Source organism: Sapajus apella, unplaced genomic scaffold, assembly GCF_009761245.1.
Source record: "Sapajus apella isolate SASKATOON/1434 unplaced genomic scaffold, GSC_monkey_1.0 scaffold48, whole genome shotgun sequence".
Taxonomy (NCBI): Eukaryota; Metazoa; Chordata; class Mammalia; order Primates; family Cebidae; genus Sapajus; species Sapajus apella.
The window spans coordinates 1,359,159-1,372,540 of NW_022436988.1; the positions used below are offsets into that span (position 1 = coordinate 1,359,159).

Genomic DNA, 13,382 nt, shown 5'->3' on the forward strand with positions numbered 1-13,382 from the left:
TGTTGACCAGGATGGTCTCGATCTCTTGACCTCGTGATCCACCCGCCTCGGCCTCCCACAGTGCTGGGATTACAGGCGTGAGCCACCGCGCCCGGCAAAAACATTTATTTATTTAGAGACAGTCTTACTTTGTCACCCAGGTTGGAGTGCAGTGCCTCAGCCACCACTATTGGCGAAATTTTTATATTTTTTGTTAGAAATAGGACTTTATCATGTTGCCCAGGCTGGTCTTGAACTCTGGCTCAAGTGATCCCTCTTCAGCCTCCCAAAGTGTTGGGATTACAGGCCTATTTTAATAGGTTAGCCACTTTGCCTGGCCTTTTTTTTTTTTGTATGTTTATTTTTTTTGAGACAGAATTTCTCTCTGTAGCCCAGGCTGGAGTGCAGTGGCGCAATCTTGGCCCATTCCAAGCTCCACCTCCCAGGTTCAAGTGATTCTCCTGTCTCAGCCTCCCGAGTGGCTGGGATTACAGGCACCTGCCACTGCGCCAGGCTAATTTTTGTATTTTTAGTAGAGAAGGGGTTTCACCATGTTGGCCAGTTTGGTCTTGAACTCCTGACCTCGGTGATCCACCCACCTGGGCCTCCCAAAGTGTTGGGAGTACAGGTGTGAGCCACCATGTCTGGCCCCCTTTTTTTTGTTTTAATTTGAGACAGTGTCTCACCCTGTCGCCTGGTCTGGAGTGCAGTGCAACGATTTTAGCTCACTGCAGCCTTGACCTCCTGGGCTCAAGTGGTCCTCCCACCTCAGCCTTCTGAGCAGCTGGGATACAAGTGCATGCTCCATACCAGCTGTGTTCAGATGGGTACGTGCAGCATGTGTATGGGCAGGGCTGTACAGACAGGTGTGTGTGTGGGCACGTGTGTGTAGCAGGTGTATTCAGCTAAGGTGTGTGCAGCAGGTGTGTGTGCGTGTGTGTGTGTAGCAAAGCAAAGGGAGCCCCAGAAGGGTAGGTTCTTGAGAGGATGTGGGGCCAACAGTGGTATTTGGGGCAGGAGTTAAACTGCAGGAGGACCCCAGACCAAAGGTGTGGCTGCATGAAGGCCAAGTGGCCACTGGAGGCAGAGGCTGCCCAGGGAGAAGAGCCACTGGGGAGGGCAGGCTGGGAGGCAGGTACCCCTGAAGCGTCAGGCGGTCAGTGGCTAGAGCTGGCAGTGGGCGGGGCAGGGGGCTGGCCCGTCCACCTGTTACCTGAGCTCCGCCTTTCTCTCTTAAGGGGAGCTTCCCAGCAGGCAGCATGTCCCTGTGGGACCCTCAGCCCAAAGAGGCCTTTCCCTCTGTGCTCTGGTGTTCTGGGCTGGAGTCCCTGGCAGGACTGTGGGCAGAGAGATCCCAGAGTCCAGGAGAGGAGAGGTGACTTTGTGAGCAAACTGGGTGCTGTTACAGGCAGGGAGCCCCTGGCCCTGCCTGGACCCCACTCCTGGCCTGGGTTGGGGCAAAGAGTTCCAGGGCTGGGAGCTGGTTTTCTGCTCTTTGCTGGTTTGGCCTTTGAGTCCTGGGCTTCTGTTCACATGTGGTGTTTGAAGGCTGGACTGTTGACGTGAGGTGGAGCGGGCCAGAGAGAACTCGAAGCCTCAGTGCTCTTGGCCCTCTGTGAGGGCTGCAGCCGTGTCCCCTGGAGTATCTGGAGCCTCGTGCCCTGGGGGTGGGCAGGGGAGTTGCTTACGCTAAAAGCCCCCTCCTGGGAATCCTGAGACTCCCCTCCCCCAGCACCTAGAGTTGCCCCCTCCAGAGCAGGGCCAGGCTGGAGACCAGCCTTGTCGGCATCCCCACCTTGGGGTTGTGACCTCAGCTGGAGAGAGGACACTCCAGCCAGCCAGCGTGAGAGTCCGAGCCTCAAAATAGACTCCCTTTCCCATAGCTGTGGAATCCCCTGGGCTCAGAGGCCATAAGCAGCAGCCCAGGGTCCTGGTCACCAGGTTAGGCCCAGCAGCTTTCTCCAGGGTCACTCCCAATGATCACCGGTGGAGTTGGAGTTTGGTTCCATCTCCAGGGCACTGATGTGGCTCATGCTCCAGGGAACCAGGAAGCCGGGCCTGGGTAGGTGCTGGGGAGCAGGCATCACTGTGAAGAAGCTCATCCCCATTTTACAGGCAGGAAATCAAGGTTCAGCAGAAGCTGCGTGCCCAGGCCTGCAGCGGGGAGAGCAGGGTCAGTTTCCTCAGGGGCTGCAGGCCGTCTGCTACAGTGAGAGGCAGTCCCACATCAGGGATGCTGACAGTGCCCCCCAGCCCATGGGAGGGACCCAGCCTCAGTGGTCCCGGTGCTGAGGCTGAGGACCGCGTCTTGCAGAGCTAAGGCCACTGAGTGGGCTTAATTGCTTCAAGTCATGCGTGTGTCTGGCTGGCTCTGGCCGGCTCCCTGCTGCCTCCTAGGGTTGCCTGGAGCCCACTGGCTGCCCATGGCTGGACCCCAACCTGTGGGGGACTCCCTGGTGGTCAGGGGGACCTGCACTTTGTTCACATCTGAAGGGAGGAGGCAGCTATGCCCTGCGCCTCGCTCACCCCACCCCTGGAGAGGGTGGCCGTGCGTCCTGCTCCTACACTGGCTTGTGTTTCAGAGGCTGAGGGGATCTGGCGGTGGAGCGCTAGGATCAGACGCCCCCGCGATGACCAGGTGGGTTTCAGGCAGGTGGGGTGGCCTCCACTGGGGCAGGGGTGTGGTCTCCCACCCTGCTACCTGCCCTGCCTCATGCGCTGGGGTTCCCCAGCTCCCCCGTCTCCAGAGTCGTGTACAACGGCAAGAGGACCAGCAGCCCCCGCTCCCCACCCAGCAGCAGCGAGATCTTCACCCCTGCCCACGAGGAGAACGTGCGCTTCATTTACGAAGGTGGGTGTGCATCCTTGGTCCTTGTCGGAGTCAGCTCTGCCCCCAGCCTGGGACCCAGGCTCCGAGGAACCTCCTGCAGCCCCCGCCCCGTCCCCTCCAGGGTGCGGATACCCCATCACTGCATCCACAGCCTTCAGGGCCCAGGCGGGTGGGGGTGACCGAGGGGACCCTGCGTGGAGAGACCTGGTTCTGATCTTGTGGGGAGCCCGGTAGGAGGGGTTGAGAGCGGGCCGTGCCCTGGTAGAGGCCGTGGTGGGAGCCAGTTATCAGTGCTGGCAGCGCTAGAGGAGTTTGCTGGGGAAAGGGAGAAGCCTTTGAAGAGAGATGGGGATGCACCCAGCCATGAGTGGGTGTGCTGCAGAAGTGCCACGGGTTGTTGTCTGGGACTGGGGGAGTGTGCATGTGTGCTGGGGCTGGGGAGGCGTTTGGATGAGGTGGGAAAGGCGGAGGCCTAGCTGAGGAGGACACGCTGCCCCGAGGCACCAGGAAGCCTGGGGTAGGGTCATAGGGGTCCCTCTGACCACGGTGCTGGTCATTGTGTAGGGAAAGGACAGGCCTGCCGGAGGAGCAGGGACGGGGTCTATGGGTGAGTGAGGCTGGGGTGGGCAGAGGGCTGTGGAGGGAGCTCGGAGGACACTTCTGAGGGAGAAAAGGTCTGGGAGGGCAGGAGCTGAGGGCAGGCGCTCTCCTGGTGCGGATGCCACCCCCTCTGTGCGTGGGGCTCTGAGCACTCTGCCCTCTGTCTCTGCAGCCTGGCAGGGCGTGGAGCGAGAGCTGCGCAGCCAGGTGCCGGGTGGCGAGCGGGGCCTGGTGGAGGAGTACGTGGAGAAGGTCCCTAACCCCAGCCTGAAGAGTGAGTGTGGGCTGACCTGGGGATGGGCTGGGCGGACAGGCTGGGCCGTGTGGGCTGGAGGGTCCTGTGCCTGCCCCTACCGAGTTGTTCCCTGGCAGCCTTCAAGCCCATCGACCTGAGCGATCTGAAGCGCCGGAGCACTCAGGATGCCAAGAAGTCCTAGAGCGCCAGGCGCCCCTCCACGGCCTCCGGAAGATCAGGGTGCCAGGTGTCGGTTCCCTCCTGTCCCTTGGCTCTGCTCCTGGGATGGGGGTTCTTGCTCCAGCAGGCTGCAGACCCCAGGACCGGCGTGACTGACGGCTCAGGCCTGCCCCTGCTCCCCAATCCCCCTTCCTTCCTCCTTGGGGGTCTCAAGCTGCCCCCGTCATGGGGGTCTGGGCCCTGCCCACCCTCCCACCTCCCCCAGCCACCTGGCTGCATCTTTGAAGCTGCCTGGCCCCCAGGGGACCTGACCTGACCTCTCTCCTCTCCCCTCATCCCCCTCCTCTCCCGTCCCTGGCCACTGCAGGATCAGGAGGGGAGAAGAATGAGTCTTTGCTGCCTCCCAGGCTGCTGAGACTGGGCTGTTTTTGTCTTTGAAGTGGCCAGGACACAGGACAAGGGCAGCCCCACCTCATCCAGCTTGGGTCCCCCGAAGACCCTTGCTGCTCCTGTGGCCTGGACATGCTGGGGAGCTTCTCACCCCTACCCCCACCATCTAGCCTGGCCCCTTCCCTGACTTAGCTTCAAGATGGCACCAGCTCTCTGGGCCTAGGATACTGCCAGGCCCCCCAAAGGGGTCCCTAGCAACTAGGCCTAGCCGCGTAGTGTCTGCAGCCACAGTGGCCCCGTGGGCATGGGCACCCAGGCTGACCCTGAGGTGCTGCTGCTGGGTCTGTCCTGGCTTGGGGGTGTGCTGGGAGGGTCACCAGGGCCCCTTTTTCTTCCTGTGCCCTCTGAAAGCCAAGTGTCTGTGTGGCTGTGGAGCGTGAGGGTCTATGAATAAAGGCAGTGGCACTGGGTGTGGCCTCCCGGCAGTCTGTCAGGCCTCTGCCCCAAAGCACACACATGCACAGCTCCCAGGTAGGGCTGGAAACTCCAGGTCACTGTGAAGGCTCCTCAGGCCCAGAAATTCTCAGTCTGCGCTACTGGGGGTGCTCAGGCCTCCTAGGGAGCATTCTGGAGGGAGAGGCTGGGCTGCCCAATGTCACCACCCTTGTCCCACTACACGGGCTCCCCAAGGGGCCCCAGGGGTACTTGGCGTCACCCTGAACCTACCCTCTGGGGCACTCTCTGTGGCTCCGCCAGGGAGTTGGCTCCTCCCTTGTCCAGATAGAGGGGGTGCTGCTGGGCCCGGGGGAGACCTGGTTGCACTTGACCTTGAAACCTGGAAGCTGCCCTGGCAGGCCAGACACGGAGCTGTATTCCTGCTGCTGTTAGAAGCCAGACTGGAATTGATTCCAGGAACACCCTTTCCCAGAAGAATGTTTGGAGCGTGAGTGGCCCCACAGGCGCCTCCTGGCGGGTGGGCTGGTGCAGGAGATGCTGGCTCAGAGCCGGCCTCCCTGCGGAGGAGGAGGAGCGGGGAAGGGTGTTCCGGTAATAATCCAGCCCAGCTGCTGCCTGGCGACCCGTGTGCCCTACTGGTACCCAGCCCCAAGCCAGCTCCCTCTAAACTCATGGGCTTATCTAGCCCCTGTGGGGCCTGTGAGTCCTTCAAGGACCGTTTGAGAGCCCACCAGGCTAGGGTGACCCAAGCTGCCTCCCGCTGTCGCTGCTGCAGCTTGAGGGATGAGGGGTGGGTAGCTCACGGTGGTCCTCAGGCTGAGGCTGTGGAGGGGCAACCGCCGGGACGAGAACCCTGACCCCAAAGCAAAGCTCCCCTCCCAGTGAGGTCAGCCCTGCAGCCCCACAGCGTGGTCTTACCCAGCAGTTTGTAGTCACAAAGGGGGGTTTCCACATTCAGCTTGAGCAGGTAAAGGACTGGGGCACAGAAGCTAGAGTGGACACCTGCCCCCCTGGGCTGCGGGAGCTAACCGTGGGACCTGATCCCCAGAGGGTCACGGTCCTCCCACCCCAGCCTGTTCTTTAGCCCTGCTGCTGGGCTAAGTGGCTGGAGACGCTCCCCCTTCTTCAGTGACGGCAGCTGGGGGAAATGAGGCAGCCGTGACCACTGCGTGTTGTGCCGTTGCCATCCACGCGTGCACACGCCACTATCTGCTGTCACTTGATGTTGGCAACTCCATGGGGCACATTTTAGCCCAATTTACAAGTGAGGAAATAGTGATCTCTTTTGGGGGGCTAAGCTCTTATGAAGATTGTAATTAATGCTTACTGAGCATGAGCAATTTCCTGATAGTCAATACACCCGGCTATTTGCCTGAGGGCTGAGTCGATACGCTCCAGGTGGGCTGTTGGCTCGGCGCGGAGGGCAGAGTGTGCGTGTCCCTAAGCCTCTCAGTAATGTGCCACTCCTCTTCTATTCATGTGAGGACTCTTGGGCATTGGACAGTCGTGTAGCCCACATTCTGCCTTTGGCTGCTGCATCCTCGTGGTGTCTACAGGCCCCTCTGTCCCCTGTTCTGTAAAGTGAGGTGCAGTGCAGAGGCCTGATCAGGTTCATAGGAGACTTCGGGTGTCAAAGCATCTGGCTATGTGGGAAATGGGCTGCAGGGTCCAGGGCAGAAGCAAGGTCCTGTTAGGAGGCTTCTGCAGTGGATGGTGGAAGAAGTCGGGGGCGGGGTCAGCAGCTGGGTGTGGACGTCCAGGTGTATGTGCAGAGCTGGGTCTAAAGTGTGGATTCAGCAGGGCCACAAGGCTCGGGAGATAGATGAGTTAGATGAGGAGTTAGCTGAGCACTGCTGATTTCTGAAGACTGATAAGAAAGGAGGGTGGTGCTTTTTTCCTGGACGCAACAGGGAGAGGTAAAAAAGAAACAGTGAAGAGCAAGGTCAGAAAGAGCAAGCAGAGGAGGATCAGGGCTGAGTGAGTGCAGGGGGAGGACCTGGGGCTGAGTGAGTGCAGGGGGAGGATGGGTGAGTGCGGGGGGAGGACCCGGGGGCCGAGTGAGTGCGGGGGAAGGACCCGGGGGCTGAGTGAGTGCGGGGGGAGGACTGGGGGCCGACTGAGTGCGGGGGGAGGACCCGGGGCTGAGTGCTGCCAGTGTGTCTGGAGGAGGCTGAGCCGGCTCACGTAGTGGACCTGCACCCTCAGGCGTCTCCCACCCACCTTGCCTAGAAAATGACCACTTTGAACTCTTCATTTTTGTGTTTTAAATTTTGGTCTGTATTTTTATTTCTAACGTGAATTACTTCATGCTTTTCTCATTTTGTTCTCTCCAGCACCCCCAGTACGTAACAAAGTATTCTTGTCCACCACCGTCCCTAGTTCTTTTTTTGCTCATGATTTTGGTTACATCAGTGTTAGTGTTTACATTACGATGTCTGTGTTTGTATTCAGAACTGAGTCATGTGGCAAATTCTACTCGTTTTGTTCTTTTCTGACCAACTTTTTCTTTTCTTTGGAGTTATTATTTGCCTTCTTTTTTCATTTGTTTAATTTTCATGTACTAGTCACTGAGGCCTGAACTCTCTCCTCTACATCTTAGTGCATTCAGTCACGTTCATCCCCTTGAGGGTGTCTCCTGAGCCTTCTGCCTGGCTCAAGGTCCCCATTCCTGTGGCGCACCCCCGACTCTCCTAGATGTGGCCCTTGATGTAGTTCCTGTTTTCCTTGTTCTTGGTCTCCACTCTGAGTAGTATGTGTGTGTGTGTGTGTGTGTGCACACACCAGATTCCAGGTGGTCAGAGTCCTCTCCCTCCCAGCCATGCACGCAGATGGCACACAGCTCTTGCAAATACCCCTTTGGGATGCCGGGCATCACATACTTGCCCCACTGGACACACACAGGTATGCGTTTCCCTTCCTTCATGTTCACACGGCCCTCCCCTGTGCAGTGTGCGCTCTCACACACACCCTGCTGGCAATACACATGCATTCCTTTGGGAGTAGGGGGCTGAGGCACCGGAGGTAGAGGTGGGAGGGGAGGTAGAGATGGGGAATGGGCAGGTGGCCCAAGTTGGAGGGAGATACTGTGGACTGAGTTAAAAAATGGGTTCCAGCTGGGCGTGGTGACTCATGCCTGTAATCCCAGCACTTTGGGAAGCTGCAGTGGGCAGATCACTTGAGGTCAGGAGTTCAAGACCAGCCTGGCTAACATGACAGAACCCCGTCTCTACTAAAAATACAAAAATTAGCCGGGTGTTGAGGCACATGCCTGCAATCCCAGCTGCTCGAGAGGCTGAGGCAGAGAATCACTTGAACTTGGGAGGCGGAGATTGCAGTGAGCTGAGATCATGCCACTGCACTCCAACCTGGGCAACAGAGCAAGACTCTGTCTCTAAAAAAAAAAAAAGGTGGGTCCCTCCACCTATCTGCCTGCGGGGCTGCCTGGTTAGGGCCAGTGTGTATTGCAGAGGTAAGTCCAGCCCCTGCCAGGCCCCCAACTGTGCCGGACTCCACCAGCCTGCTGCAGTTCCCTTGGGGACGAGGACTGGACAAGGGTGAAAGAGGACAAGGGCAAAGGGACTCGGGATGGGGAGGGCTGTCAGGAAGCCACAGGTGAGGGGCACACTCCCCAGGGCAGTTACCAGCCTTGAGCTCAGCTGGCGTGAAGGAGAATGCCAACCTCCCTGTGCTGACTTGGAACAGCCTCGTCCCCACACGGGCACCTGGGCGTCCAGGGCTCAGAGGACAGCCAGGACCTAAGGCTGGTGGGGCCTAGAGCTGGCCTGAAGTCTTAAGGGCAAAGACCACAGGCCTCTAGCAGGTGCCACTGGAGGGACCGTCTCCTGGGCTTGCAGCCCCCACCAATCACAGTAACCACAGGGCCCGAGGCTTGCAGGCAGGCCCTGTGGTGGGTGGCAGGGTGAGGGCCCCCCCAGGAGGGCCCCAGTGCCTGGCGGGTGAGTAATTCTATTTACCTTTCCACAGCAGCCTCCTGTACCCTCATTTGCTCCAATTAGTCCGGCTCTGCCTGAGTGGCTCCAGCCCACGTGGCCCATGCAGGGGCTGTGAGCACCCCCTCCCCCAGGGCCCAGCTGCACCTCCCAGCAGCTCCTCAGAGCAGGGCCAACTGGCTGGCTCCTTCCCCAGCCCATGCACACACCTCAGCAGGTCTCACAGCGCCTGCTGCAGGGACCACCCGGAGGGCTGACCTCATGGGCATCCACCCTGGACTTGTCTCCACCCTTGCTGTGTGGTCCTGGGGACCTTAGACTCAGGGTGTGCCCCAGACAATAGGAGCCCCCACCCTGAAGCACCTCCTGTGTACAAGAGGCAGCTCTCTTCTGGTGCTCCCTGGCTGGCAAGCAGGGTGCCCACCCGCCACATGGTAGCACAAAGCCTGGCATGGGCTGGACCTTTCTGTGTGGCATGGGGGCTGCCCCTTCACCTGGACTCATGGCAATGTTCAGGCCCATTTCTTCCTGCCTCAGTCTGCTGGTGGCCTGCAAATTGCCCGAGGCAGCTGGAGTGGAGATGAAGTGGCGGCCAGGGGGCTCAGGAAGGGTAGGCCTCCACGGAGAAGATGCCCTCAGGTGAATCTGGTGCCGATGGGTTCCACAGGGGGACTGATGTCGCATGTTCCCTTAGCCACTGTGCCCCTCACATCTCTGCTGGTGAATGGGGACCCTCTGGTGGTGAAAGGGTCCAGGGGGACTGCCTGCCAGAACCAGGAGGGGAAGGTGCCCAGGGCCTGCTCGGATGGGCACAAGCTGGCCGCCCTCTGGGGTTCCAGTGCCAGCTGTGTGAGCTGGGCATTGGGGGACCCTCAGCACCCATGCTGGTGCTGACCACCCACCGCTGTTCCGTCCCCCACTGCTCCGGCCTCAGCTCTTCTAGCCCTGCTTTCCAGGACACGCATGGTGGCCACCTGAGCTCTTTATTGTTGGAGGACATTTCCACACATGTAGGACATCACGGCACACATGGGGACACACGCGTGCAGTTCACAGCACAGTACCCCACCCCTGCTCTTGACTCCTCTGCTCGCCCCTGCACCAGGGACAGAGCAGGCACAGGGAGGGGAGGCCCCACCTCACAGATCATCACACTGGGGGTGGGGGTAGGTGGAGGCTGCTGTTGGCCCCCCCACCCCAGCCTCAGCTGGGCATCCAGTTCTGGGTTCAGCGCCACCCTCTGGGTGTCTGAGTCCAGCTCTAGCTGGGGTCCCAGCAGGGTTCAGAAGGGGCTCTCGGCTAAACTAGAGAGGCCACCGGCCAACGGGGTCGCCACAGATGAATCCTGGCCAGCACCGTGGCTGCCTCCACTGCTCCCAAACCGCAGCTTCCTGCTGGGAGAGCTGAGGCCGGGCGCAGACGAGGCCTTGTGGCTGCTAGTGTTCTGCTCCTCCTGTAGCGCTTTGCCCAGGCGCCAGCGGTGCCAGCGCCGCCGCAGCTCTGACTGTACCTGGGGGCAGGGTAAGGCAGGCCAGTCCCAGGGACTGCCTGTCCTCTCTGCCCCGCCGGAACCTGCTGTGGGCCTCACTGGAGATGCCCAGTCTCCGCTCTGAGGCGCACAGAGCTCCCTGGTGGCTCTCTATGCCACACAGCCATTGCCACGGAAAGCACGGTCTGCAGACACCTGGGGACTCCCCACTGTGTATACCCTAATGATGGGGTGGAGGCCAACCTGTATTGGGGGCCTGACACCCAGCACTATGGCAACTGCACCCACTAAGTGCAGGTGGAGGGAAATGCTTGGGCTGTGTGTGCTCCAACCCCTGGGCAGGGGTGGGGCTGGCATCCATGTGCCCCTGACCCTGATGGCCAGGGCTGATGGTCTCAGACATCCCCACTCACACTTACCTCTTTGTTGAGGAAGCAGTAGAGGACAGCCACCAGCAGGCCCTGGAGAGAGAGAGTGGTCAGGAGTGGCACTCTGCACCCTGGGTGGGGGTGCTGGAGGGCGGGCAGGCACCTGGAAGGAGCTGAGGAAGAGGTCGAAGAAGAGCTTGGCAGAGCGCAGGGTGCCCTGGGCGTGCTCGTCTGTCACAAAGGCGAAGACCACTTCGTGGACCCCCAGCAGGGGGATGAGAGTCAGTGTGGACTTGGCCAGCCTGCAGAGGCAGAGCCTGAGCCACCTGCCACCCTCACCCTCAACCCCCACCACTCGTGTGGAGCTTGGAGTCCCCACCCCAGGTCCCCTCTGGCCCCGAGGGTCTCCAGGTCTCCAGGAGCCGGCCAGCCACGGCACCCGCCACCCCTGCCTCTTGGCCCACATCATTCATGTGGAGTTTGGAGTCCCCACCCCAGGTCCCCTCTGGCCCTGAGGGTCTCCAGGTCTCCAGGAGCCAGCCCGCCACGGCACCCACCGGAACTTGTAGTCTGTGTGGTGCATCTGCCGTGCTCGCAGCTTGGCCACAAGCAGATGAACGACGCGGATGAAGATGAATAAGTTGATCTGCGTGAGAAGGGTGCCGGTCAGGGCCACCCCGAGCCCCAGGAGACTCTCCTGCAGGTGGGCCTGGCAGCCAGATAGGCCCTGGGCCACATGGCCCTGGGGATGGTGGGCATCCAGCCGGGGAGGAGCAGCCTGGCTCAGTGCCCAGGGTGCTGGCCAGTGTCCCGGTGTCCTTGATGGGTGCCAGGCTCCCTCCTGGCCCTGCCAGGCAGGATGCTGCTGTCTCCTGGGGCGAGCTGGGACACCAAGGGAGGAGGGGCTTGGGGTGTGCTCCTCGATCTTCATCTCCTCACCAGGATGGCCAGGAAGACGGGGAACCGCAGGATCCACCAGAAGCCCATGTTGTCATTGCTGGTCCAGCACCTGCGATGCCAGACCACTCACATAATGGGGCCCCACTCCTGCCCCTCAGCCCCTCAGCACTCCCAGCCCGATTTTGCCAGGATCTAATTCACACCTCAGTAAAGACAGGGAGAAGGTCGAGAATGACCCCCCTCCCCAAGCATCAGGCTCGTCGCGCGCGAGCCCCTGCCTGCTTCTGGCCAGAGCCCCACTCCCCAGCCCCCAGGCCGCTCCCTGGGCTGCCCGGCTGCTCATACTCACTGGATGTTCTCGAACAGACACTTGACCACCGCCCAGGGGATGACGAACAGCATGGGGGCGCCTGTGGGGGGCAGTAGCTGTGGCTGCAAGGCCGGGCCAGCGTGCCCAACCCCTCCTGTGCCAGCCCACTCACCCCAGCCGATGCCCAGGTAGAGGCGGAAGAAGCTCCTCTCGGGGAGGGTGGCCAGGCCCAGCAGGCTGTGCAGGTATAGGCCCTCCACCAGCAGCCAGCAGTAGTTGGCCACGATGCCGTAATGCATGAACACTGTGGCCACACGGCAGCCGGCCACCGCCTGGCACAGGTGCAGTGTGAGCGTGGCCACGTGGCCACCTGCCTGGCCGTCTGCCCACCCGCCCACCCGCCTTTGTGGGGCCACCCAGGGTGTGGGGCTCACTCCATCACTGAGCCAGATGCTGACACTGAGGTCGTCCTCGATCTTCTGGCTGTAGCGGGTCCTGAGCAGCCCGTCAATGACCAGCACAGAGCCGGCCTTCAGCACGAAGGATGCAAACAGGTTGGCATGGATGGCGTTGCGGGTGCAGTGCAGCTTGCTGTGGGGACAGCCAGTCAACACCGCCCTCCTCCCTGCCCTCTGCAGCCGCCCTGGGCGCTGGCGGGATCCTACCTGAGGCCCCCCAGGAGGGCCAAGGCGAGGAGCAGGGCTCCCAGGGACAGGGTGTAGCCCACCGAGTACATCGCCTGGAAGTTGCTGTACATCCTGGCCACCTCCTTCTGTGAGTCACAGTGGCCTGTGAGGCCGGGTGGAGCCCCTGTGCCCGTCCCCATCCAGACCCACCTTGCCCGCCTGCCCGCCACCGGCTGACCTGGACATCAGTCTCCTCGCCGTCTATCTGGCACTGGGAGGCGTTTCGCCAAGGCTGCCCCCCGGGTCCTCGCACCCACTGCCCATCGGGCCCACATCTCTTGAACACGTAGCGGTGTTGCACTGGGGGTGTGGGGCAGGCTGGGGTCAGCCCCGCCCTAGGCCCACCCCTCCCACAGCCCTGCCCCTCGATGGGTACCTTTGTGGTGCCAAGGCAGGTACCAGGGGCAGGAGATGTTGGCTGTGGTATTTGGGGGAGTGTCCGGCCAACAGGAATACTTGTCGAAGGTTCTGTTGCAGACCAGCTCTGCAGAGTGGGGTGGGGCCGGGCAGAGTGGGGTAGGGCAGGGCAGGAGGAAGGGCTCCCTCAGCAGGTCTCTTTCCTACCTCTGGAAGCCTGAGTCCTGCAGTCACCTCCCCCAGGAGGTGGCCTGGGCTGCTGCCTCCCTTACCTGACCTCCACCTCCCCCACCTGACCTCCACCTCCCCCACCTGACCTCCACCTTCCCCACCAGACCTCCACCCCCACACCTGACCTCCACGTCCCCCACCTGACCTCCACCACCCCCACATCTGACCTCCACCTCCCCCACACCTGACCTCCACCCCCACATCTGACCTCCACCTCCCACACCTGGCTTCCGCCCCCCACACCTGACCTCGTTCCCCCACTTGACCTCCAACTCCCCCACCTGACCTCCACCTCCCCCACCTGACCTCCACGTCCCCCACCTGACCACCACCACCCCCACCTGACCTCCACCTCCCCCACCTGACCTCCACCTCCCCCACCTGACCTCCACCTCCCCCACCTGACCTCCACCTCCCCTAC

The 13,382-nt window shown here is 61.2% G+C and overlaps 2 protein-coding genes and 1 pseudogene across 5 annotated transcripts in view; 2 read left to right on the forward strand and 1 right to left on the reverse strand.

The window, feature by feature from the left end:
- LOC116525409 overlaps positions 1-1,622 on the forward strand; it is a 14,002-nt pseudogene extending 12,380 nt beyond the window's left edge.
- Positions 1,623-2,184: 562 nt separating this feature from the next.
- Positions 2,185-4,684, forward strand: MCRIP1 (MAPK regulated corepressor interacting protein 1). The gene is made up of 4 exons (XM_032241329.1): positions 2,185-2,617; positions 2,712-2,830; positions 3,582-3,683; positions 3,782-4,684. Exons 1-4 carry the CDS (start codon positions 2,331-2,333, stop codon positions 3,844-3,846), a joined length of 573 nt encoding a protein of 190 aa, XP_032097220.1. The 5' UTR covers positions 2,185-2,330; the 3' UTR covers positions 3,847-4,684.
- A 3,339-nt stretch (positions 4,685-8,023) lies between these two features.
- The window catches only part of GCGR (glucagon receptor), an 11,445-nt gene continuing 6,086 nt past the window's right edge, over positions 8,024-13,382 (reverse strand). For 3 of the 4 annotated variants that reach the window (XM_032241330.1, XM_032241331.1, XM_032241333.1), the window contains 11 exons: positions 12,750-12,857; positions 12,552-12,673; positions 12,353-12,459; positions 12,122-12,278; positions 11,860-12,019; positions 11,727-11,787; positions 11,417-11,486; positions 11,035-11,123; positions 10,641-10,779; positions 10,529-10,570; positions 9,585-10,130 (listed from right to left, as the gene is read on the reverse strand). In XM_032241330.1, the coding sequence (XP_032097221.1) occupies positions 9,903-10,130; positions 10,529-10,570; positions 10,641-10,779; positions 11,035-11,123; positions 11,417-11,486; positions 11,727-11,787; positions 11,860-12,019; positions 12,122-12,278; positions 12,353-12,459; positions 12,552-12,673; positions 12,750-12,857 (1,283 nt within the window). In that variant the 3' untranslated portion in view covers positions 9,585-9,902. Of the gene's footprint in view, positions 9,190-9,584; positions 10,131-10,528; positions 10,571-10,640; positions 10,780-11,034; positions 11,124-11,416; positions 11,487-11,726; positions 11,788-11,859; positions 12,020-12,121; positions 12,279-12,352; positions 12,460-12,551; positions 12,674-12,749; positions 12,858-13,382 lie in introns of those variants that run through there. The other variant, XM_032241334.1, reaches the window with a different exon arrangement.

Bases quoted from the DNA above. Each gene is read 5' to 3' on its own strand.
- MCRIP1 (XM_032241329.1), top strand. From the start codon at position 2,331: ATGCGTGTGTCTGGCTGGCTCTGGCCGGCTCCCTGCTGCCTCCTAGGG. The intron at 2,618-2,711 runs GTGGGTTTCAGG...GGGGTTCCCCAG, and splicing joins GACGCCCCCGCGATGACCAG to CTCCCCCGTCTCCAGAGTCG. The intron at 2,831-3,581 runs GTGGGTGTGCAT...CTGTCTCTGCAG, and splicing joins CGTGCGCTTCATTTACGAAG to CCTGGCAGGGCGTGGAGCGA.